The following is a 26,880-nucleotide window of genomic DNA, read 5'->3' as shown; positions in this document are numbered from 1 at the left end:
TATGATTGTCCACTGGCGTCTTATAGATCCAGGTTCAAATTTTAGCTCTACCATGCGTTAATTGTATGCTCTTATACAAGTTACCAAAGCGTTCTGAGCCTCAGGGAGCTGCCCTAATCCTCATTCCTCGGTGGTTGCATAGCAGGAAATGAAGTTTGTGAGGTGTTCCATTAAGTGCCTTCCCCATGGCCAGTACTCAAAATAGCTATTATTTTTAGGTAAGATACTAGTTTAAGAATGAAGATTTGTAATTCTCTACTAAAAAAAAAAAAAAAAAGTGAAGTACTGAAAGTTTTCGCAATACCTCTTTTGATTTTCAGGATAACCATGAATTAGAGTTTTCTTACCCACATTAATTAAACCTGACACCTGAGTACCCACTTGATTTCCACACCCAGCTGTGGAATTCCACAGTAACATATAATTAAGAAACAGTTGCTAATAAGAGACTTGGAACTTGAAATTCGGAGCAAAAGTAAGTAGAGAAACCCCATGGTAACGGGCAGAGTTGCTGATACTGGGCCCTTTTTTTACACTGAAGAGCTTGGAGGGTAAATGGCCATCTTAATGGTATCATCTGACTGCATTGTGTGCTGCTGAGATCGTGCTGAGTGGAAATTTCCCTGGAAATAGCAAGAGTGGTTAGGTTTCATTACAGTGAAAGAATTGTTTAATGTTGGGGCAGGTTACCGACAATGGGTGTGGAATCTGTTTTAGGAGAAGTTAAAAAGTAAAAACAATAAAGTATGTGATGAGAAATATTACCCCTTCCAGGCTATTGCAAGTGTCGACGTGCCTGCAGCCTGAAAGAGAGTTTGTCTCAAACGCAGTGAAGGACTGGGTTCACTTGGGTAATCTTCAGGTGAATCTTCAACCCTAACTCAGTCTCTTCTAACTGGATTTGAAAGATTTTCTGGCACGTTCCTGATCCTGGAAACTTTGAGATTTTCAAGTTTAACTCGACTTTTTAAATCAACCTGGAGTTAATCTATGTTTTAATTCTTTTATTATTATTATAAGCAATAGTTTTATTGTTTATTATAAAGCAACATTAAAGGGAAAATTTTTAAATTATCTTTAATTTTCCTGCACAGTTATTTTACTTTTGGAATATTCTTTGTGGCCTTTGTTTACCTACTTATTTCTTAATTAGCCATCACAATAAATATGAAAGAGTTTTATTATTATGTCTGCTTTATTAATGAATAAGTTGAAGATAATGCAGTTAATGTTGCCTTAAGTAACACAAATCGTAAGTGGCCAAATCAGGAAGAAAAATCAGGAATTATCTCAAACCTGCTCTGCCTCCCTACTTCCTGCTGTGATGTTGGCCACACAACCTGGTGTTTAATGGATATAGGTAACATTATCTTATGCACTATTATTTTAACTCAAAATCAGAAATAATAGCAGTCTGGAATAATATCAACAAAAACACCCCAACCAATCCCTGGAAAAAAATCATCAAGATTTTGTCAACTCTGAAGACAGTGTTGTAGGAAATATCTAATTATGAGAGGAGAAATAGAGAATTAATGTGACTAATAGAAATGAGCTGTTTTCATTGGGGGAAAAAGCTCCAACTTGAGCTAGACCAACTGAGACTCCTTAATATTGCTGATCAGATGTTCCAAGCCACGTATTGATCATTTAGTTATAAAATCTTCTCATTGTTCTTGTCAGTAATCCCACCGAGTATCCCATTAAACTAAATGTAGAATTAAACACCTGGGAAACAAGTGTCAATGAAGTGTCATTTGTAGAAGGAAAAGAGAAACAACTTCCATATGCTTACTATGAATAGCATAAAAAGAGACGGTTGCCTTCCATTTGGGAGTCAATACAGTATGAAAAATGACACAATGAGGTGAAGAGTGAACCCTACAGCCCTTGGAACTATCAGAAGAGTCTATTTTACTCATATATTTTCTAGAATACCAAGTAGAAGAAGGCAGACTTGGGGAGATATGGATCAGCCACACTGGAGGGAGTTGCAACAACGGACTGCCCAGAACTCTAGTTTGAAATGATCACAGCCACAGCACTAATTGAATTAATTTACTTTTCTTCAGGCAAGATGGGGAAGCAGAATAGCAAACTGGCCCCCGAAGTGATGGAGGACCTGGTGAAGAGCACAGAGTTTAATGAGCATGAACTCAAGCAGTGGTACAAAGGATTTCTCAAGGACTGTCCAAGCGGGAGGCTGAATCTCGAGGAATTTCAGCAGCTCTATGTGAAGGTAAGTTGTTTTTCAACCTTGTTTTTATTCTTTAGGCCAGAAACGATGGCCTTCATGAAATGTACCCTCACATGAAATCATAACTTTAAGTAGCCAGTTTGTTTCAACTCTGGCAGTTTTCCATCCAGAAAGAAAAAATAACATTTAAAAATGCAAATGTATATATGTTGTTCCCAAAATAAGCAATTTCTGAACAAAAAGAGTAATTGTTAAATCAAAGCACTGAGTAGAGCTCAAGGAGTGACAGCATCTGGTGAAAGAACCATAAAAACTCAGATAATAGTGTTTGCTGACAGTTATTGACGGTTTGCTAATTACAATATTGTTTGGCTTGTTAAAGGTATGCGTACTTCTCTCAGTTAAAGAAAAAGTACACAAGAGGGCTTTTTTGTTTCTTTCTTAACAAAAAAAGAGCCTCGTCTACCCAGATAAGAACCCAGATTCCCTCAACAGCACAGTTAGAAAGCAGGTGTCGGATATAGTGTACATCTGGACAGCAATGTCTACAAACATGGACTCATAACACTGTACACTGTTCATAAGCTAACCTTTCCCTGAACATTACACAGAACAATCCCATAAAAGGTACAATTTCTACTGCAGTAGTATTCGTTTGCCTGAGTCTACAAGTTGTATTGGTTTTAAAACTTTTTCTGATTAAAACACCAAACAGAAAAATACTGCTTTTATATCGTTGAATTAGCAGATGTGATTTGAGCAATATTAAATCACCCAGATGTATATATGTGTATGTGAAATGATTGTATAAAATATTAAGCATTATCATTATTTCTCGAAGCTGAACATTTTCCATAGCCTATGATCCAGCAATTCCATTCTTGTACTGTACAAGAAGGGGCATGTGTAAGAATGCTCATAGCTGCACTATTCACAGTGACAAAATTGGGAAACAACCCAAGTGCCCATCAAAGGGAAAGTGGAAAATAAACAGTGGTCTATTTGAACAATATAATATTGTACAACAGTAAAAATAGTTGAACTATATCAACACTAGACATTAAAAAAGCAAGTCTCACAAATTTTTAAAAATATACTTTATAGGATTAAAGTGTATAAATGCAATAAAATCAAATAAAAAGGAAAGCAGTGAAGTGATGAACACAAGTTTCAAATGAATAGTTACTTCAAGTGGGGAAGACCAAGGGATAGGATAGGAGTATGGCCCTGTGGTTAAATATTATATTGTGTTCGAAGTCATAGCTGTTGTTTTGGGGGGGGGTGTTGCAAGTGCTTATTGTATCATTAAAAACTCACTAATCAACAGAATAAATAGTGTGCATGTTATACGATCAGTGACATTTCTAAGAAGATCTGAGTAATCAATTATTAGCGTGCCAAGATCTTTTCTATAGAAGTGCCAAGAAAGTGCATCTAGTACTCAATTGATGTCCACTCTCCCCAGTTTTCAATGTGACATCTTCTATTTTATCACCTAGGGGTAACCCATGCCTCAAAACTACCTCTATCCTCAACCCCAAGGAAAGTACAGACAAGCAAGATTTGTCAAAGGCCCTGCAAGCTGTCACCCTATGATTAAGAGTGCTCTGTGTGCCACGTTCCTCACTATTTGTTTAAGATGAGAGACGTATTGCCTTTGAAGAAATAGTTGAAACAAAGGAAATGAGTTATTTTATTTACACGCTGCAAGCATGTAGCCCTGAAAAAGCACAAGCCTCAAGATGAGGGGTCTTGTAAACATTAAGCATGCTTTGGCGTTTTATGGTACAACTGAGGTATAGGTGCCAAAATCATCTCCCACCTCCTCATCTCACCCTTAGGTTGGGTTTTTTTATTCCAGGAGGGGAATATATGACTTTCTGAACTTGGTCTATATTTTTGGCAACCTCTTATTCCAACTCAGCCTGTGCTCTTACATCAAATAGAAAGCAGGCAGTCTTTTTCTCCTTCTAGAGTCCAAGGACAGAAATCAAGAGAAAACCACAGCAGAAATATGCCACGTACACAGAAAAAAGAAAGGCAGATGTGACAAGCTAGAAGGGAGAAGCATGGAAAAAGATGTGGATTATGTAATAGGCCCAGAAGATGGGCTGATGAGAAAAGTTTCTTTCAATGCTTCTGGAAAAAAATGCAAATATTTAGCAAGACACAGTCTTTATCCTGGTGAATGGGCACATTCAGTGATTCCTTCTATCTTTGGTGCAGATTTTGAGACATCCTGGGATGCAACTGAGGGAGCAAAACTGACTGCAGCCTCTGCCCTCCTCTGTGTGCAGTCAGCCTGGCACATCCCCTCTTGCCACCTGACCCATTTCCTGTTCCAGTGGGGAGTCACCTCGGCTGCTAAAGAATAAGTTCTGTTGGCCGGGCGCGGTGGCTCAAGCCTGTAATCCCAGCACTTTGGGAGGCCGAGGCGGGTGGATCACGAGGTCAAGAGATCAAGGCCATCCTGGTTAACATGGTGAAACCCCGTCTCTACTAAAAATACAAAACATTAGCTGGGCATGGTGGTGCGTGCCTGTAATCCCAGCTACTCAGGAGGTTGAGGCAGGAGAATTGCCTGAACCCAGGAGGCCGAGGTTGCAGTGAGCCGAGATCGTGCCATTGCACTCCAGCCTGGGTAACAAGAGTGAAACTCCGTCTCAAGAATAAGTTCTGTTGAGTGGTTAAGGAGAAGCAGGTTAACAGGAGTGGCTCCTCTGCAAGGCCAGGGGCCACAGTCTTCCAACTTTAGAAACCTTTGTATCCCAAATGTGAAGGAACTCCTTCAGTAGATACATGTTTAAAAGCGCTTAAAACCGAAGTTTTGAAAAATGAGGCAATTTGCCCAACATCACAAACTGAATGTGGAACAGACTTCAAAGACAGGAATGCTGACTCCCACTGCAGTGCGCAGCTCTGCCTCTCAGCCAGACTCCCAGGGCAGCTCCTCATTAACCCCCTCCAGCCCCCATCCACCATACAGCTGCCGGAGTGAGATTTGTAAAACACAGATCTGTACATATTCCCTCCCAGTTAGATACAGGCTTCATTCTTTATTCATGCAGATACAATCACCTCATTTCAATCAATGTAAAATCCAGAGGCCAGCACAGGGCCTGCCACAGAGCAAGCGTGGGTAAGCATTTCTTGCCTGAATGTAATAAGTGCTGGCTGTGCATCTGCTTCTCCGGCAGCCTTGTGATGGAGGCATATAAAAGTGACTACGGGACCGTCCTGCCTGCCCTCCAGCATTTCACAGGCAAGTTGGGAAGATGCGATTTACCACAATGCAAGGCATAATGACAGAAATGTTTGGTGGTGAGGCAAGAGTAGAAAGCAGAGAGATTGATTTCAAAATGGCATATCGAAACAAGAAGTTAATTAATGCAATGATGAGAGGAAGACTTTTCTATTAGCCTTTTAGAAAACAGCAGGTGGCTCTTCCCTTTTTCAAGCTTTCTGCCTGTTACCAGCTGAATTATATTCCCCCAAATTCACATGTTCAAGTCATAACCCCCAGTACCTCAGAATGGAACTGTATTTGCAGACAGAGCCTTTACAGAGGTAATAAAGTTAAAACGAGGTCATGAGAGTGGGCCCTAATCCAATGTGATGTATCCTTACAAGAGGGAATTTGGACACAGGGAAGGCCATGGGAAGACACAGGGAGAAGATGGCCATCATCTACCAGCCAGGGAGAGAGGCTTCAAAAGAAACCAATGCTGTCAATACCTTCTCTTGAATTTCCAGCCTCCAGAACTGTTAGAAAATAAAGTTCTTGGTTTAAGCCCCCTAGTCTCTGGTGCTTTGTTAGGGCAGCCTGAGCAAATGAATATAATTCCTATTTCTTTTCTGTTGTCACATGCGTTCTCAGCGCCCTCTACATCTGATAGAAAGATGCCTTCTGTCCCAGATGTCTGGAATTCCCTGCACACATAGGGATTTCTGTGTCTCTGGCCACAGAAGTCATAGCAGCTGTTTCATCATCCCCACCACAGCATTGCTGCTGATAGGTTGGGAAGAAAGCTTTTGCATTTTGTCACCAAGAGACAAGTACCTGATCACCCCCTCATAGGAATTTCCTATTTTCAACAATCATTTTGATTGCCAATCCATCACAAATTAAGATGAGAAGTTTGCAATTTTAACTGTATTTTCACAGAATTGGCCACCGTTTATTGAGAAAATCAGCCCAGGGAAAGAGCAAGTAAATGTGCAGGGAAGAAGTGTCTCCATCCCAGGGTCCTCTTCCTTGACAAGCTGGTGCCATTGCTATTTTGCTTAGCCACCATGACATTAAGGTCAAAGAAATCAAGAAACAAACCTAGAGGAATCCTGCCAACAGCCCTATCCTGGTGAATGGGCACATTCAGTGATTCCTTCTATCTTTGGTGCAGATTTTGAGACATCCTGGGATGCAACTGAGGGAGCAAAACTGACTGCAGCCTCTGCCCTCCTCTGTGTGCAGTCAGCCTGGCACATCCCCTCTTGCCACCTGACCCATTTCCTGGATTTTAATTTATGTTTGGAGTATGACTTTCAAGATTATTTTCATCAGGAAACATTTGGGTTGGTTTAGGTTCCATTGAAAAGGCAGCCACAGAGTTATTTTAAAAAAAACATGAGATTTGGAATCTGACAGATGTGAGAGTTATTCCAAGCTGTGTTACATTTACCAAATCTCGGCGGGTCTGAATTTGTTTCTTTGTCTATCAGGTGGAAACAATAAGACCTGTTTTATCACCTCACACAGCAGAGTCCCAAAGGAAAGAAGGGAAATGAAAACAATTCACAACCTATCAAACGTTGTGTTTGCTATCCTGATTGACAATCCACCCATTTACACTTAGAGAGCCAGGATGAAAATAGGTTTCAGTTCACAGGCCACGTCTGATGACAGCACAAAATGGTGCACAGAGGAGGGTGAGATGCTTTATGAAATTTCAATAGGAAAATGTGCCCTGGTCAAATAGTGATGTCTACCATATATTCTGGTGGGTTTGGGGGCAGTGGTCATGGCAGGACACACCATGAGGCAGTGCCATCCCCATTTCCATCATGGATTCTTAGACACTGAACTCTGCGTCCCCTAAGCACAAACTCTTCCCCAGCTCCCTGCTGCCAGATAGGATGAAGACAGCACTTAAGGCCTTTGTCCATTCCCTACCAGTCTCTTGGTGTCTTGACCCTCATGCCCCTTCTCCCGAAAGGAGATTTCCTTCCTCGATTCTACTGCTTATTATTTTGCAGATGAAGGGCCTCCCTTCATCTGGTCCTCAGAGGCCGCTGAGTAGCCAAGGGTTGTTCTACTGGGCTCTGGCCCAACTGTCCTGAGGCTCAGCTTGTGTCATTGCTCCAAGTTTTCTTCTTCGAAAAGCCTTAGGCCACTGACAGGTGTGCCTGAGACAGGTGAGAGAGCCCTAGAGTCCAATTTGATCATCATTGATTTAACAGTTTGAATTTTAATAAAATATATTTGCATATAACAAAAGAGTTCCTACCAAGTTGTTCCCTGTCCCTCCAGGTGGTCATTTCCTGAGGAGCTTCTGTAATTTGGTGGTTAGAAAACACACTTCTAGCTTTTCTAGCTAAGAGCAATCTCATCCATCTGTTCATTCATTCATTGGAGACCAGTTTTCTCTGTGCTTTCTGTGGGACAGACACTTCATTGGGCATTGCCCTCAATTGCTCTGAGCAAGCTCAGAGCCTAGAGGAATTGGTGTATCATCTTATTTTTGAGTAACGCTTTTCACTTCACAAAGCCACCTTTGTTTTTACAACAAAATATACTGGTGGAATTCCCTTCAATGAGAAATTTTCTAGGCCTAAGGCATTGAAAATACAAGTTTACTCACCAAAACTCTGTTGACACAACTACCCAGGAGCATGGATTAAAACAAAATAAGAATAAATGCTGTTACAGGATCAGCACCTAAATATTTGATGATAAAAATATTTTAATAGAATAAGAAATATTTTTCTAGTTAATAAGATATTATAAAAATATTCTGTAATTCTCTGTATAGTCTTAGAATTCTACTTTTAAATTGTTCCCTTATGCTTTAAAACCTACTATGTGGAATAAAAGGCATTCTTCCTGAAAGTTGTACACAAACATATAATAACTGTAGGATTTTAGGTACATAACTTCTGTCTCACAGAGTATGAAATAAAGTATGTAATCAAGGTCTGCACTGTTTGCTGCAGGATTTGAATAAGTGCCTTTGTTTTTCTGAATCTAAGTTCACATCTGTGCAAATGAAAACATTGGTCTATGTAGGCGGCTTTCAAACTTTAATGCATCTCAGAATCACTTGGGTTGACTGCTCAATTGGCAGATTCTGCCTCCTGAGGGTTGCTAGTGCACGGACCCTAGACACCCACTATCTGGATTCTTAGTAAGACCTTCCAAATGGTTCCAAAGGACAAAATCTATGAGTGACATTTTGAAAAACACTAATCTGGGTCTTAACCTGTAAGTATGTTTGAATAGGCTTCAGGAGTTCCGCCCACACTGAAGCTGCATGTAAAATTTTATATATAAACTCTCCTGGGGTAGCTTTAGTCAGATTCATTGAAGGTTATGTAGTCCCAAGAATAGATCAGAGTCACTGAAAGTGTTTCTAACCATTGGCAGACCTAACATTCTAGGTTCTGTAATAGCAGTTATTGAGTCTTAATTGGCACAAGACAAAAGGAGAAAAATCTCCTTCTAAGTTCTTCTTTCAAACAAACTTCACTGGCATAAGAATACAAATAATAGCTTCCAGGCTTTGTTTTGTTAAACTAGTTTTTAGTATGTAGATGGTGTTTTTCTGATTCATTTAGGGCCTACCAATCAAGGTTCCTTTTGTCTAGAGCTCCATGCTAATGCAAAGACGGAGTCTCCTTTGGGATAAAATACAGCCCCTGCTTTCCACTCTTCCTGAGCACTCCTATGTGCCAGGGGCTGTGCAGGCTCTGGGTCTGCGGCAGTAAACACCACAAATCCCTGCCTAGGGGACAGTCTGGTGCCATCCAGAAACCTGTAGTCAAGACAGGGTAAAAAAATACCCATACGAATAGCTACTATGCTGGATTGATTGTGATCAGGACCAGGAAAAACAAGGAAGGGCCTGGAGGGTCAGAGAGGGCTGATTAGGAAGGAGACATTCAAGCTGATCCACAAAAGAAGATAAATGTGGCCCTGAGGACCCTTTGGCCCGTCTGAAACTAAGTTTGAATTTAAAAATGACTTATTGTGTTTTAGAACCCCCGGGCCCATTGTGTTGGCAGGAGGCCCACGGAATCGAGTATGTTTGGTTGAAACAAAAATACAAAAGTCAAAACAAAGAACCTAAAACCTCTTGGTAGCCTTGCTGAGATCAACAACCTGAAATTAATCTGTGGAAGAAAATGCTTGTACATTCCGGGGCTTCTGCCATAGATCTCTCCCTTGTTTCTCACTCCCTCCTTTCCGCTCTTCTTCTCTCTCCCTTGCCTTCTTTATTCCCTTCCTTTCTGATTCTTCTAACCACTCTCCGTCTGACCAGTGGCTCACTTGATTTCACCGTGGTTGATGAAATCGACCTTAGAGACAGCATTTCCCCCACTTTAACCCACAGAGGTTGGGAGGTCAGGAGACTTGGCTGAGGTCACAGAGTGGTCAGTGGCGACAAACACCTGGACCACTCAGCCCAGCCTTCTCACCACCTTTTCATGCTTCCTGTGTTCTCTGGGTCTCATTCAAGAGCAGGCATCTGGAGGGTGCTCCAGTTTACCTTGTTGTGGAGCAGAATGCGCATCATGTTGCTCCATTCTAGCCGCCTTTCCAGGACCAGTTCAAAAGCTTCTCTCTGGGAAATGATTTCTTGATCTCCCCAATTCCCAAAGCCAGAAAAGTATCTTCTGGCCCTGTGTTCCCAAGACTTTGGTCTGCATGTGTCCCAACTTTTAGCAAGGATATTCTGTTTTGGAACTTGAATACAGGTAAATGCAGTATGATTTTAATTAGAAGGCTGAATGTGCCCCTGATTCTGCCGTACACTAGCCGTGTGAATTTGGGCAAGTCGTTTATGCTTAAGGTTTGTTAAATAAATCCACAGACCACTCTGCCCCTCAGTTTTCTCACCTGTCAAAGAAGAAGAACACTCTGGGCCTTGCTTATTTCATGGGCTCTTGTTGAGATAGGAGCGTGGTGAGAACAAAAGCTCTTCGTAAGCGGTGAATCATCTTGCACAGGTGAGGCTTATCAGTGACTTGGTGTTAGGTACCTGGCCATGGGAGGACCTCCAGATGCCAAATAGACCAGTCCATTGGGCTGTGGCATCAAGAATTTTCTCTCTCATCACTTATTTTATCAAAAGAAAATGTGACAGAGATGACTATTGTCTTTTCTCAACATCTGATTCAAATAATTTTAACAATGAAACATTTCAAAAAAGATCTGGGGATGACCAGTTTTTTGGGATTCAAATTCTGTTTGTTACTAAGATGTAGTCAGGAGCAGACTTTATTAAAAATTTGTTGGGCAGAGCTATATATAGAAGGGCTTTAATTCCTTAAGGAACAGACATTACATGAAATACATCATGTCATCCAGGCTGGGCTGGTGAGGATGTTGCAATTTTTAGTGAGCACCTAAGCATTTATTTCCACTTGGAATGTTTGTCAATACAATTGGGGCTGCATTCAACTTGAATTAATGTGGAAAACAAGAGCTGGGGTCTGAAATCTCAAGAAAAAGACAATTGTAATCTAGAGTTCTGGGAAAACAAGGTCCCATGTGAGACTCCAAGGCATTTTATTATGGTGATACTGTTTCAGTCATAGCTAGCTACCAGCATTAGAGACAGCAATTACCCCACAGGGGTCGAAATGATAACCTTCCCCTGTCCCCAAGGGTGTGAAATTATTTTGGATGGCTTCCACACCTTGGGATTTTGCTTTCCCATGGCAAGGCAGGTGTCATTTAGAGAGATATCAGTGGTTATTGTGACTGTGGCATCCTGAAGGAATGCTCTCAGATGATACCTCAACCTCTCTGCCCTCAGGATAAGGTTGGAAAGAGCCCTTTAGAAGGCTCTCAGTACACTCCCTCCCCCATTTTACGAATACAGACACTGAAGCCCTTGAATGGGGGTTTAAAGCTGGAAGGACCTGCTGTCCCATTAGTTATTCTCTGCAGCAGATTGTTCAAGGACACCCCATTTCAAATTGCAAATAGAAGCAAAGAGGAAGAAATAGCCCATTTATATTATAGAATTAGACTTAAACATGCAAAATCATGTCTGTATTTCTTAGTGAAAAGCTGTTTTACGTTACTGGACTTTTCTTACCTTTTGAAATGGTGATCTGGATTTGGATCTGGCTATCACTGACCCACCTGGGGTGTGTGAATGACCGGCTCACCTAGTTAGGAATCCGTTAGCCCTGAGCTCCAGTGGCCCACGGAGCAACTGCTGGAAGAAAGCTCTGTCTTACTGATACTTCCTTCTTCTGTGTCCACTTGGAAGGATTCCTGGGCCAGTGACTGTTTCTCTCTGAGGGTTGTTACGAAGCTTGTGGCTCCATCCTCATGACTAGTCTGATATTGCTGAGACACTAATCCTGCCCTGAACTCCAGGTCAGCTTCTCCCCTCACAGGTGAAATTCAGTCCTATTATAACTGGGGGAGTGATAGACAGATTTAGGCCTACTTTACGACCAACTTCCTTGTCTAAAAGGTCAAAGCAGGCAGGCGTGGTGGCTCACATCTGTAATTGCGGCACTTTGGGAGGCCAAGGCAGGTGGATCACAGGAGTTTGAGACCAGCCTGGCCAACATGATGAAACTGCCTCTACTAAAAATATAAAAGTTAGCCAGGGATGGTAGCGCATGCCTGTAGTCCCAGCTACTGGGAAGGCTGAGGCAGGAGCATTGCTTGAACCTGGGAAGCAGCTATTGCAGTGAGCCAAGATCACACCATTGTACTGCAGCCTGGACGTCAGAGTGAGACCCTATATATCAAATAAATAAATAAATAAATGTGAGACTCCATCTCAAATAAATAAATAAATTAAATTAAATGTCAAAGCGGTCAGGGCCTTGATCTTGGAATGCCAGGCCCCTCCCTGCTCCGGCGCATGTTAGAATCTCCCCTCATGTGATCAGTCCGCTTAGCCAGCCCCTATGGGCAGAGGCCAACCCCAGTCCACAAGCCTAGTCTTGTGGTGTCTTCCTGTTACAGTTCCCAGCCAGAACTGCCTGCCCTGAACCCTCCACTTGCTTAGGGAGCAGGCCCTTCCTGGGCCTTTGTTTCTGCCACTTTCCACAGAGAGAAGCTGGTGATGACTTGCTGAGAAAGATGTGATTGACCAACTTTCCAGGTAAAAACAGCAACATGGTGTTCCCGTGAAGACCAGCTGGGCCTGGCTGCTACAGATGCTCCTCATGGTCGGATCCCCAGTGTTGTAGGTGGAATACTTCAATCTGAAGTAAAGAAGCATACTCGAAACATTTCGGTCTGAAAGCAAAGACAATTGGGTTGTATTATCATTGTGGCTCACAGTGATTTTAGGGACCAGTGCAAGGTGGATGTTGTCCTACGTTTTGTTCATTTGGGTGGTTTGTTTTCCTGTGTATATTTTTTATTACTAAGTAGCACCAAGGTGTGTGGTGAAGCTATATGTATTATCGTTTTGGGCTTGGTTCTCTCTATCTGAGGCACATACAGCAGCTTAGAATTCATGTTAAGTAATAGCTGAAAATGCAGCTGCTCTGTGGAGAGAGCAGCCCTGGAGTGAGATACACGGGAGTGAGTTTGAATCCAGGTCCTGCCCCTTGGGAGCTATGAGTTTTAGAGCAATGGTCTTCACTTCCCTCATTTTTGCTTCTGCAGCTGCCCAATGGCTCTTCATATCTACCTTACAAGTGTCTGCCATTCAACTGCTCAATACATGGTAAAGGTCTTTCTCATTGTGACTGTGGCCACAGAGACTGGGGACAGAGTATGGGGATGAGAAAGCTGGCATTGCTGTCTGATTGTGCAGCAAATATCTTTCTGTGCACAACCTCAAGGTAGCATCTGCTCCAGGGGACTACCCCCCTTGGTGGTAGGGAAACTGTCTTGGCTTCCAATCCATGTGAATCAGCCTTCCCAGCCTTCCCCAGAACCCCTATCAGGCTGACCCAGTCACCACTGCTTCTGTGTGAAAAGAGGTTAAGGAGGAAGAGAAAAGTCTGCCCCCAGTGCAGGCGCCAGGGAATCCTCCCAGTGACTGCGGGCGGGGGAAAGCCAGCAGAGAAGGAAAGCTCCTGCTCCTTGAGCCCCTCCACAGCAGCTGGTAACAGCCTTGAAGGTGTCACACTGATGCAAGATAAAGGCTCTGGGAGAATACAATTTTCCCTCAACAAAACACGCAGGCGGAGTGTTGGGGGCATGTGCAGACCCCCCTCTGAGGGCTGACCCAGAGGGACAGGACCACATTTGACACCAGGCATCCTGACACTTGGAGATATTGGAGTGGAGGTGGCAGGAAAGGTGCCTGTTATCCCCTTGCAGCCATCAAATTCCTGTTGGCTCCAGGCAGGCTATCACTCCCTGGGAAGGCAGGGGGAGAGGCCGGTTGGCTTTACCACGTAAAACACCTTGGAAAACCAGATACTGCTCTCCTCCCACCTCCCAAGATGCGGAAAGGAAAGAAGGCCAAGGGGAAGAAGGTGGTTCCGGCCCCTGCTGTCGTGAAGAAGCAGGGGGCCAAGAAATTGGTGAATCCCCTGTTTGAGAAAAGGCCTAAGAATTTTGGCATTGGACAGGATATCCAGCCCAAAAGAGACCTTGCCCGCGTTGTGAAATGGCCCCGCTATATCAAGTTGCAGCGGCAGAGAGCCATCCTCTGTAAGCGGCTCTAAGTGCCTCCTGCAATTAACCAGTTCAGCCAGGCCCTGGACCGCCGAACAGCTACTCAACTGCTTAAGCTGGCTCACAAGTACAGACCAGAAACAAAGCAAGAGAAGAAGCAGAGGCTGTTGGCCCGGGCCAAGAAGAAAGCTGCTGGCAAAGGGGATGTCCCTATTAAGAGACCACCTGTCCTTCCAGCAGGAGTAAACACCGTCACCACCTTGGTGGAGAACAAGAAAGCTCAGCCGGTGGTGACTGCACACGACGTGGATCCCATCCAGCTGGTTGTCTTTTGTCATAAAATGGGAGTCCCTTACTGCATTATCAAGGGGAAGGCAGGACTGGGACAGGAAGACCTGCACCACCGTCGCCTTCATACAGGTTAATTCGGAAGACAAAGGCGCTTTGGCTAAGCTGGTGGAAGCTAACAGGATGAATTACAATGACAGATGTGAGGAGATCCGCCATCACTGGGGAGGCAGTGTTCTGGGTCCCAAGACTGTGGCCAAGCTCAAAAAGGCAAAGGCTTAAGAACTTGCCAGTAAACTGGGTTAAATGTACACTATTGAGTTTTCTGTCCATAAAAATAATTAAAATAATACAAATTTTCCTAAAAAGAAAAAAAACAGGAAGAAAAGAAAAGCAGATACTTTAGGTCCTTTCTAAAATAAATCAAAGGATGACTAGATGCGTAGATGAATAATGGATAGGCAATACCAGCCAACATTCATTGAATGCTTAGTGTGCGGCAGGCATCGCTCCAAGCACTCTGCATAGATTAACTAATTTCATCCTTATAAGGGTATTTGAGGTTGGTGCTATTATTATTTGCCCCATTTTACAAATGAGGAAACTAAGGCACAACGTAGTTAAGTAACTCTCCCCCAGTCACACAGCATTCAAACCCAGCAGTTGGACTTCATTGCCAATGCTCTTTACCTGGTAGAGAGAGCCTTGACGGGAATCTCAGGTAATCCTCATCCTCACTAATAAGAGTGTTTTGTGTGCTTTCCTTTCCTACAGTCTTCAGATTTAAAATGTCAATACATAAACACCCGATGTGGGTCCAAGTGGCTTCTAGGATGAAGTGCAGAGAAGTGAAGAGTTGGGGGCTGGAGTAAGACAGAACGGAGTCCGAGTCCTGGCTCTGCGCTGTCCAGCTGTTTGGCTGTAGGCGAGTCCTTCACTCTCCGAGTTTTCTTATCAGACAAATGGGATGACCTATTTCACCTGCTTCCCAGAGCACTGGTGAGGGCCAGTGAGGCTGAGGGTCTGACGGTACTTTCACTTCTAGCTTAGGCTCCTTGTTGACAGTGCTGAAGTTGGGTCAGAAGCAAACCAGGGTGGGCTATGTCTGTGAGGTTGGAGAAGCCCACCATGAGGAATTACAGCTTCCCTCTCAAGCAGACTTCATGACCACAAACTATGGGATCCTACGTCCTCATACCTGACACCGAGGAGCCAAAGAAAGGGGGCTTGATGAAATGAGACACCAGACACTGCTGGTTACCTACCGGATGGCTACTATCCCTTCCCCTCTAGCAGTGGCCTACCTCTCAAAATAGAGGCTAAAAATCCAGTTACATGCTTTCCTGGTCTATCTAGCATGAAAGACATGTGTAAGTTACCCAATCCCGGTCAGGAGGGATCTGAGAAAAGGTCTGTTGGGTTGGGAAGGATTCTGGAAAATGTTTTTCTTTCATCCAGACAAACATGCTGGATTTTGTGGTGACTGTGTGACGCCTGGAGCTGCAACAGCTAACTTTTAATAGTCAGGGGAGATACGGCTTCCAAGCTGAATGTGGCAGAGTAGAAAGGGACTGAAAACATCCCTGAGCTGCAGAATGAGTCCTGAAACAGGACCTGGGCCACATGCTGGGTGGGATAATTAACCTTTGTGTTGAGGCCCCTCTTCTTGGGGTCTTGTGTTCCTTGCAAGAGAAAGCATCCCATTTAATACCAAGGAGAATGGGACTGAGCCAGGATACCCTGAGTTTGGTGAGGACTGCTGCGCGCACGTTGATGTGGGCCAGTTCCAAATCTGTCTGGGTTATAAAGTCTCAGTTTATTAAAAAGAGTAATCCCTGCTCTACCACCTTCAAAGAGTATTTGTGAGACGACATGAAACATTTTTTTGTCTCCACCTCCTACTTTGATCTGGAGATACAAAAATGAATAAACTGTGGTACCAAGGCAGAGATGGGAGTGAACACCCTGTTCAAGGAACAGAATGAAGTTCAATATGACTGAGAAGAGTGGTCGGTGAGTAGGAGATGCAGGCATGACCTCAAGGTCTTCCTTTGTAAAGAGAGGGAGTTGAACCATGTGACCTCTTAAGTTCCCTTCCAACAGCAAGATTCTAGAAATCACATGCAGCTGTCACTCAATCTCTGCTAGGCATGTCTGTCTGTCCCTATAGCACAGGTCCCTTGACATTGTGGCTTTTTGTTCAGCTACCCACAAGGTCAGGGACTGTGTCTTAGTTATCTCTGTATCCCCATCACTCAATAACAAAAATTAGTTGGATGATATAATAAATTAACAAATGAGTAAAGGACTGTTTCAAAGCGTAACTGAAACTCAATTGAAAGAATAAGTGAAAGAAATGAAACATTTCAAGTGTGTTATCAAGAATAATGAGCTACAGAGACTCTCAACGAACCTTTTCAATACAGAATGTTTAAATAAGTAATATGCGACATCACATAACCGAATAACATAACATCCCCCATTCTCAGAGTCAAGTAGCTAGCTAATTTTCTTATGAATACGGGAGGTACTTACCAGCAAAAAAGAGTCGTCAATGAGCTTCCTTAAATACTATTTTCCCAAAGAGGAAATGAAAAGATAAACTGTAAAACTTGGCATGCCCTGTATGAAAAGGCTATCTGATGACTTGAGATTAGGCTGCTTATGTTCGACTTTGTAACGAGATATTCAGAGAAAAATGTGAACACTGAAGATTTTCTTTTACAAGAAATGCAAGGGAGACCATAAAAGACAAAGCTGGTCTCTGAAAATAGATAGCTGTGTCTGCTTTCTAAGTAAATCTCACGGCATAGTCAAGGTAGTACTTATTTTTATCCATGTTCTTTTAAAAAATGTGACATGTCTACCAGGAGCACGATAAATGATGACATCGGGTTAAAGCTAATATGTCGTGGCTTCACGGCTCAGCCCCAGTCAAATCTCTTAAAGGCTCCAAAGCTGGTGCCCGGAGACGTCTTTTAAGATGACACAGCTGGGTTGCCAGGGTAACCTGCTGGATGAGGCTCTAGCTGGCTTTGGGAAAGATTACATAAGACCAGACCAACTGGGAAGAGTCAAGGTATGTCCTGGGGGCGATCAGAGTTGTGGCTGTTATCTGTTTGGCTTTCAGGATAAGGGAATGGTGGCGACATTTGGAAGTAGGTAGCATTAGACACCTGGAGCACCTATGTCGATACAAAAATCTTAGTGGCCAGAATGATGACAAAAGCTCTGGGTAAATGAAGATTCTGGCTGATAGAAAATTATAATAATACATATCAGGCAAGAATGGCCATTTTCCCAAGAATCAATCTCACCATTTAGTTTTACAATGTCAAAGATGTCATAGATTTCCCATTATTTTGTGTTAGGGATGTATGTTAATATGTGTTTATCATTCAAAGGAATGAATGACTCTCTTGAAGGACTAAATTCTATTGAATTCATAACTTTCAATGGAGGAGATATGAAGAACCGGCTGACTGTGTGTGTGCATGTGTGTATGATTTTATACATACATACACACATGTGCATATATATATATATATATATTTAGTTCATTTATGTGAGTGCCTTAGTTAGGATCAAAGTTCAACTGAGTGTAACAGAGACACACAAGGTATCAATACAACTGAAGATTATTTTTCTCATGGGGAAAGTCCAAGCCGGTTTGGTAGCTGTGCTCTGTGAGTCCTTGAGGCCCCAGTCTCTTTCTCTTTTCATACCCCTTCCTAGGGTGTTGCTGTGATTCATGACCCCACCTGGCTCACCACAGTATCACATAAGCTGGTGGGAAGGGGAAGACAGAGGAGTAGGGGGGAATACACTTCCCTTTATGGTCGAAACCCAGAAGTAATGGACATCATTTCAGCCTATATCCAAGACTTGATCTCATGGCAACAGCTAGCTGCAGAGGACACTGGAAAGTAGCTTTCATTTTGGGTGGCCACATGTTCAGTTAAAAGTCAGCTACTATGGAAGAGCAGAAGACTGGATAACGGGGATAGCTAGCAGTCTCTGCCCAGTGGGTACATGTTTGGAGGGCTTATTTTGGCAGCCTTTCTTCTGAAGGTCAAGTGCAAGATGTGTAGCTGCGTGAGCTTCCTTCCCTGCAGATGGGATACGAGGCCCTGACAAGCAGGAACAGACTCACTCCGTATGCTTCTGCCTTATCAAGAGTGGTTGGTGCTAAAATACCCCAATCTGCTGCCTGGGCTGGACCTGATAGCTTCCCCAGGGTTTTGCTCCACTTGCTCTGTCTGAGGACTGAGAGAACTCAGTCTAAATAGAGAGAATTATACTGTGACCATAAAGGTCCCACCGATTGATCACTTCATATGCCATAGGTGAGGGGATTCATTTTAAAAGCAAGAGAAACCATTATCCATAACTTGATAGCTTATCCAACCCCACTGCCATCATCTCTATCCTTTTTCTGCACCCACTCCCCAGTCTTTATCCCCATGTGGAGCCCCACAGTCTGTGCCACTTGACTGGTCAACCGGAACTAGTAATTACTGCCTTTGTTTCTCTCTGTGTGTCAGTCTAGCAACAGAGGTCTTTATTTAATTGCATGACTTGAATATCAGGTAATGAGCAGGGCAGCAGTGGCATCAGGCAGCGCCATATGGGGTAAGGGACAAACACCTGGGGTGAGATATACTGAGACATGGGCTTGGGCCAGCAGTCACACTCATAGTCAGATTTACTGATACAGAATGACTGTTTGGTCTTTATACTTCATCTATCCATGTATTTGTTGAATATTATTGAGCATTTACTCTACAAGAGCCTCAGGTGAAGATTCTGGAATGAACCAACAGTCATGGCTCCTGCTGTCAAAGAGATCAATCAATGAGGGGGTCCATCAAGTGGACCGGCAATAATAATACAGTGACACAAATGTGGCCCAAGGGGCTGTGAAAAATAGGTGGTGCTGGAAGAGGCTCCAAGAAGGCCTCTCGGAAGAAATAACACTCAAGCTATATCTGAACATAGTGAACCAGGTGGTGATGAAAAGAAGGAACTCCCAGCAGCAGGAAGCATTTGTAATCTTTTTTTTTTTCTTGCTAAGATTTATTTCTTCCCACTCTTAGTCCGCAAAATCATCTTGCAAAGCAAGATCCTAGATATTTCCCAGCCACTCTAAAAATACATCCATAATCTAATGGAAACAAGCACATTGGCAAGACATTCCCCTTCCTGCCCATTAGTCAGCCTTTTATCAGAACGGCCCTGTTGAGGACAGAGAACATGATGCGGATTGCAATGTGTCAGTGACATGGGACTGGAAGCATCCAGATGACAGGCACTTGGCTATCCATCTCCAAGGAACCCTCCTCTGAACTCTAGCCAGGCAAGGGCCACAGTTCAAGGCCCTGAACTCTGCTTGCTTTGATCCAGTAGTGCCAGGGTTGGCTCCTTTTTCCCAAGGAAGACAAAAATCTTTGCTTGATAGACCAAGCAGTTGTGATATTTTTCTGATCCTAGTTGTAGTTTTCAGAGAAATGAAGGAAAGGGAAAGAAGAGAGCTAATATTTATTGAGACCCTACTATGTGTCAAATATGTGCTATGAGAGAAACAGAGAAGGAGATGGGATCCCTTGGAAACAGTATTGAACAAGAACAAGAACAATAATTACAGCAAATGCTTACGTAGCATTCACTGTAGACCTGGGCACTAGGCTATACACGTTCTCTATGTTAACTATTTAATTCATACAACAGCCTTCTGCACTAGATACCATTATTATCCCCATTTTACAAATGGGGCAGTTGAGGCACAAGGAGAGAAAGTAACATGCCTAAGGTCACGCAACTAGTGAATGGCTAAGCTGTGCCTAGGTTCTAACTTCAGATTTCCCAGCTCTGACTCTCACTGTGTGACCTTAGACAAATGACATAAACTCTTTGAGCCTCAGTTACTTCATCTGAATGATGGAGATAGCAATGCCTTATACCCAGCTCTGTGGTGAGGATTTCAATGATTATGCTGAAAGACAAAGCTTGGATAGAGGTAAGAAGGATGCTCATGCCACATCACTAAATGTGGGGTAATGCACTCACATATGACTGCTGTGGGCATAGGCTCCATCCAGGAAAGGGGCCTTGAACTTGGTAGAAGGGTAGACTTCTTCCAGACTAAGAGGAGGTTTGGAGGATTTCCCCAACCCCCCCTGGACTGGGGCAAATCCAGAACTCTCTGAAGAGAACGGTGGTGGCTCAAAGTACAACAGGAGCAAGCTCAGTCCCAGCACCCCCTCTTCCACTGCTCCATGCCTGCTCTCTGCTCTGTAATCCCCACCCCATGGACCACTGCCATACTCTTGTCCTGCCTTCACCCAAACCTGCTCCCCCAAATGGTCTCTCATCAATTTATTCATATGAACATATCAGTGACTCATTATATTTAATGTGTACATCCTTCTAAGGGATTTATCGTTTATCAGGAAAGCCAAAGTAATAGTGGTGAGATTTTAGAGGCTGTTAAGGAGACTTTCTTTATATTCTCAAATTCATATCAGAATCTATGATACACACACACATTGGCAATGCAAGGCAAGACTTTGTCATTCATCAGGGACAGGACTGTGACAAGCCATGTTCTTCATGCACTCATGTGTGGTGTGTGTATGCATGCATGCACATGTGCCTGTGCATACTGTGGAATGAGGAGAGGGATAGATGTGTTTTAAAATTCTGGCTTTCCTTGAGTTTGACTCCTTTCAGGAAAAGACTCTTTGCAGCATGGTCCTTTTTGGAGGCTGAAGCCTCTCAACCCCGAGAAGGGAAGCAGAGGTGACCCCAGAGGCTGCCTGACAGCCATGTGATTTCTGTGGCTTGTCTTGGGGATTGACCAGCAAAGCTGCTGAGCAGGAAGCCCCCCTCCCAAAATGCTCCACTGTGTAAAGGCCCCCTCTGCCTCCATGCACATCCATCAGTTCTCCATCAGACGCCGAGGTTGCGGCTGATTGTGGGATGCTGCCTAATGGTTCTTATGGTTGGGGAAATCCAGGTAGACATTCGGTCCCATCAAACCTTACTAAATGGATGAACCCAGGTATGATAAAGAGATGAACCAGCAGTCAATGCAAAGTCATCTCCACAAGAGGCCAGGGAAGGAGGAAGAATATGAAAGAGTAGTCCCTAACCACAGGGGTATGCATTTTGGATTCACCTGATGAAGCCCATCCCTCCCTCTTCTGATTCAGTATAAAGAAGGTAAGACAAACATCTATACCTTGAAAAAGCTCCAAGGTGACTCTAAAATGCATCCCAAGTTGCCAGTGGGCTTTAACATGTTGTTAGAAGGAGACAGGCAGCTCTGGGTGACAGCAGTTCCTTCATTTCCCAGAGAGTGGATGTGCCCATTATACAGTGCATTCATTCTCTCAAGAAAGAGTTTCCGAAGCCCTTCTCTAAGTCAGCCCCAGAGCTCAGCTCCCAATTCTAGGGACACAGAGATGAATAAGATACCCAACCTTGGGTCAAGGCACTTCCAGTGCAGTGAGGCAACTTTCTCCTCAGCTCCTCCTCACCTCATCTCTTCATCCCCTTAACTCCCTAGGCCATCCCCAACCTTCTTCATCCTCACTCCAAAACCCAGCCCTTCACTGTTCCCATCTTCCCCTCTCCTCTCTCTCTTTTTGGAGCTCAGACTTCATACTGCGGCATCTTCCCCCACAATTCATCACTATCCACCAATAGTCAGGAAGGCCAATTTCATGGAACAAGAGAGGGAGGGTATGACTGTGTGAAGCTATCAGCAGCAGGAGTGATTTTTTCAAATCTTCAACAGGGGATTATTCAGCAAGTGAATGGAAAATACTAATTGAGGTAGGAAACAGGAATTTTACAAAACAATGTTTTAAGTTACTTGGAAAAAGTACAGTGAAATTCCTGGAAAACATTTGATGAATGATACATGTATCTACAGCCCTGAGACCATTGCGGCCAAATTCAAATTATGGCCACAGGACAGCAAACAGAGGTGAGCTCTGGGCTGGACCTCAGTTCCAGCCCTACCACTGGCCCGGCGATGCAGCCTCATAAGAGATGTTTCTCTTCTCTGGGCCTGTTTACTCATCACAAAAGATGTCAGAGCTAAATAATCTCTAAGGACTCTTTTTGGGACAGTCAGTTCAATGTTTTCTTTGTGCTGAGCACTCTTCACTCGTTGTTATGCCGGATTTCTTCCTGGAGCAAGAGGTGGGGCCAGATGCAGGAAAATGCCCAGCTGTTCGCTGAGCTGCACAGACCCACTGGTCCAGATCTCAGTCACCCGTCTTTTCCCTTTTCATCCTGTTGTCCATAAGCAATGACACAGTTGTTCATTTATTCATCCAATAGAAACATAAAGAGCTTCTGCCATTTAAATGGCTATGTGTAGGGAGATCAAGAATTAGAAAGCAATCAGACAGATCTTGCTCCAGAAGAGCCCCCAAGTCAAGGGGAGAGAGATAGACAGTTCACTATCTTAGGCAAATCATGCTCAGCTGCCTTTAAAAGGGAAGTCCAGGAAGGTTGGGGAAGTGAGCTGAGGACTGGAAACACGCATGGGGAGGTGGCCAGTCAGAAAAGGCTTCCTGGACGAGGCTGGATTTAAACTGGGCTCTGAACTGGGATAGAATTCCAGGAGGAGGGCCCTGGTTGGGGGGGGCGCATTACACCAGGTGGTCTGTCAGTGTGTGGGGAAGGCCCTCTGAGGCGTAGCTGAGGGCACCTTAAGACTTGGGGGCCTCTCTCACCACTGTTGCTTATATGGCAACATAGACCTGGCAGCTCTTAGGAGGGGGCACTGAAGGCATTTGCCTGCCATTGTCCCCAGTTGGGGGAAACATTGGCTTAACAGTGTTCAGCAAATTACACATTCACAATGAATCCTGTTGGCAGAACTTCCAAGCCCTTAGCACCAGGGAGTGCCTCTGACAGCGTCATTACCCCTCAGTGTGAGGTTTGCCAGTTGTCATTTTCCCAAGCACTTTGGAGCCGCCTCTGCCTTTGCTCAGCAGTCACAGGGAAGCCAGCCCGTTGGGCTCCACATGGCACTTCCATTGGCTTTCTTGTGCTGTCCCCCTTTTCCTCCAAACCCATGCCAGTTTGTCCCTGCCTCACTCACTCTGCTTTGGCCAGCCTCAAGGAGGGCATTTATCCCCTCAGGGTCAGATCCAGGGCATCTAGTCTTCTTAGTGGGGCCCACCAGGAAGAGACTCTCTGAGCAATCACTTTGCATTATGCCTTTCCTAAGGGAATTCAAATAGTTGCATTTAGCAGTAGGAAAATGTGGGCAGTTACGATGGCCACACTATGGAAAAATGCAAAACCACTCATTGGTGAAATAGAGAGACCAGGAGCTTTGGGTCAGATGGAGCTGGGTTCCAGTTTTCAGAGAGCCTCTGTTTCCTCATTTGTAAGATGAGAATAGTCTCACAGAGGATTTGGAATTAAATGAGAATGCCTAGCATAGTGCCTGCACTTAGGAAGTTACCAATACTTCTGTTTCCCCCACGATTTTTTTTTTTCCAGAGAGAGCAGAAGTTTTCTCTAATGTAGTTTTTGGCCAGCTTCTAGACTACTAAATAAATGTCTTCATCTTCCTTAACTACAGCTCCCATGATATCCTACTTTTCCTCAAAACCTCCTGTATCCGTGACATGTCCTTAAACAAAAAAAGCCAGTTGTAAAGCACTATATATTAATAGAAAGATGTACAGAATAATCTGATTTTTGTAAAATATACATACATAGTTCCCTGCCCCCTCTCTCTTCATAGCATTTACTTCCAAGAAGTGGGATTGGTGAGACTGAGGGGGGTCCCTTGTGCCTTATTTTATTTACTTTTTTATCACTTGAAGTTTTCACAACAATGCATGGAGTATTACTTTTCTTTATGAAAGTTTTTTTGCTGACACATGGTAATTATATTCATGAGGTATAGTTTGATGATTTGAGCTATATATGTGTATGTTGCAGAGTGATCAAACCAGGGCAGCTCCTAGCACTGTTCATGTAAAACTGATTCTAAACAATAACAAAAGAAACTTCCTCTGACTCCCTTTGCCTCTGGAAAGGTAAAAATCCCATTTCCTTGCACTGGGCCTGTCTCAGATATTTGCCTACGATTAACTGAATCCAACACACAGCAGTTTAAACAGACAGGAGTTTATTTTTGTCACATACGAAGAAGTTTGAAGTTGGACATTTGTTTAACATTGGATCATGACTTCTGAACATCTCTGCGATTCTCTTGGTCTCTCCCTCATGAATACAAGATGATTGCTGCAGTTCCAGGCATCGCATTACCATTCAAGTCTGCCAGAGATAGGGAAAAGGTTCCAGCTGCATCAGTCCTTTTTAATCAGGAAATCAAAAGATTTCCAAAAAGTGCCTTCTACCCACCCACCTGCAGAAGACTGACTCATCTGTCTCTTTGGCCTAAACTATACCACTTGGACAAGAAATAATATTGAAAAGCAAGGAACAAGATCATGATGATTCATTTTAGTCCAATTATCATCTCTTTCCTGGAAAAGGCCAGGGAATGGATTCTCCCCTGCAGGGCTTGAGACTTGAACAAAAGCACAGTTATTATAGAAAGGACAAACTGGGAAGGTGGAGTAGAAAGGTGACTTAGACTGTCTGCCAAGGGGCCCAATAACTTCCCTTCCTCACTGCTGTAGTCTGTGCACTAGCTCACATGGGTGGCTCACGGTCCCCACACATTCTGCAACATTGCACCTCCAGCCCTGTACTCAAGCTGTTCCCTGGGCCTGTGACATTCTCCCTTGGGAGGCTGTGGTGGCAGGAACAAGGCGCTCACATACTGTGAACATCATCACAAGAGTGAAGCCCAGCAGGCTCCCTGTGGCTTCTTGACTCTGGGTGGCCCCACAGCCAGCTCTGTGGCTCCTGTTGGGCTCTCATGTCTAATTGATGAGCTCCAATCAGTGACTTTCAACATGAGGTGTTATCAAATGGCATAGTGTAGCCTTGATACAGCGACACTTCTCTGCAGCACTGTGCCAAGTCTTACAAAGGGAAAGAATAGAGTATACTTCTCCAAACACTGATGGGCAGCACAGCAGTAGGCAATGTGAGATGATGGAGGGAAATAAATCTGCTTGCTAAACCCCCAAGCTTGGCCACGGTGAGCTCAGTGTCACCCTGGATAGCAGTTTCTTGTGTGTATGTCTCAACTTCCCGGAGGTCAGGGGCTAGCTGAGTATTCTTGAAAAGTTAACCAGTGAGTAAGGTTGGTTTGAGGATTTCCTTTGGCTTTATGCCATCTGGACCCCAGAGTCCATCCTGTCCAGTGGCAAAGCTTCAGAGCTATACAGCCCCCAAGGAACGGTTAAGGAAGAGAGGCCCTCACAGCTCAACAGCAGTACGTCCTGATGGACAGGCCTCAGAGGGTGAGCTGGTCGTCCATTCTCCCTTTTGTCATTTCAGAATGGACACTTTTCTGAGAGAAATGGGGACTTTAACACAGAGAATGGCCTCCTTTGACACCCAGTTGTCCCTTGTGGGGGTTGACCCAACAGTGAGAAAGCTGGTTGTCACTGAGAAACAGCCATAAACCTGACCATTTTTGAACTGTCACCTGTTCCTTAGTTTAAGTTTATGATCTCCTCATGAACTTAATCTCACAGCTGTGGGAGGGGCTCTCAGGGGTCATTCCGGCCAGCTTCCTATCCATCAGACAGAAAAGGAACCTAGGGCTCAGGGGAGGGAAAGACCTTCAACAGAAGGTCTTGAGAGGTCCCAGACAAGCTGGTTCACACCTGTAATCCCAGCACTTTGAGAGGCCAAGATAGGCAGATCATCTGAGGTCAGGAGTTCAAAACCAGCCTGGTCAACTTGGAAAAATTTTCTAAATTTTCTGTTTCTACAAAAATACAAAAATTAGCCAGGTGTGGTGGCATGTGCCTGCAGTCCCAGCTACTTGGGAGGTTGAGGCAGGAGAATCCCTTGAACCTAGAAAGCAGAGGTTGCAGTGAGCCAAGATCATGCCACTGCATTCCAGCCTGGGCAACAGAGCAAGACTCTGTCTCAAAAAAAAAAAAAAAAAGGTCTTAAGACCAGTACTCTGTCCACTGTACCTTGAGGCCTCTTATCCTTATTCCCAAACCTATTTCCTGGCTTCTAGAGTTCATGCAGTTAAATTAGAAAGAAGTGAAACAGCAGAAGGGCCCCAGCCTCATGGTATGTGGGGCCCTGCCAGGGTGTGATGCTGCTGAGGGCTGAGTGGTGACCACATCACACAGTGATGAGCAACACTAAGGAGGCAGAAGTGGAACTAAAGGATTCTGTTTCCATGGCAACTGCTGTTCATCCTCAGTTTGCCAGGCTGGGCATGCTGGAGTTAAACAGGGCTGAACTGTTGCCCCCATCATGTGGTACTTTTCCAATTTTGAGATGCCTTCACCTGCACACATGCACATGCACGCAAACACACACACACACAACCCCCATCTCACACGTTTTCCTCTATATTTCTCCAGGGAAGAATAGGTGTGGTTCCCAGTGGCACATTTCAAGTGTGACAGCACGTTCCCCGGCCCAGAAAGCAGCA

At 44.0% G+C, this 26,880-nt stretch overlaps 1 protein-coding gene across 1 annotated transcript in view; it reads left to right on the top strand.

Moving 5' to 3' along the window:
* The window catches only part of VSNL1 (visinin like 1), a 111,545-nt gene that overhangs the window by 47,125 nt on the left and 37,540 nt on the right, over nucleotides 1-26,880 (top strand). Inside the window, exon 2 of the mRNA XM_032294069.1 lies at nucleotides 2,073-2,239. Within this exon, the coding sequence (XP_032149960.1) occupies nucleotides 2,078-2,239 (162 nt within the window). The 5' untranslated portion in view covers nucleotides 2,073-2,077. The remainder of the gene's footprint in view (nucleotides 1-2,072; nucleotides 2,240-26,880) is intronic.

Source organism: Sapajus apella, unplaced genomic scaffold (assembly GCF_009761245.1).
Source record: "Sapajus apella isolate SASKATOON/1434 unplaced genomic scaffold, GSC_monkey_1.0 scaffold31, whole genome shotgun sequence".
Classification (NCBI taxonomy): domain Eukaryota; kingdom Metazoa; phylum Chordata; class Mammalia; order Primates; family Cebidae; genus Sapajus; species Sapajus apella.
This window is presented reverse-complemented; position numbering and strand designations above follow the sequence as displayed.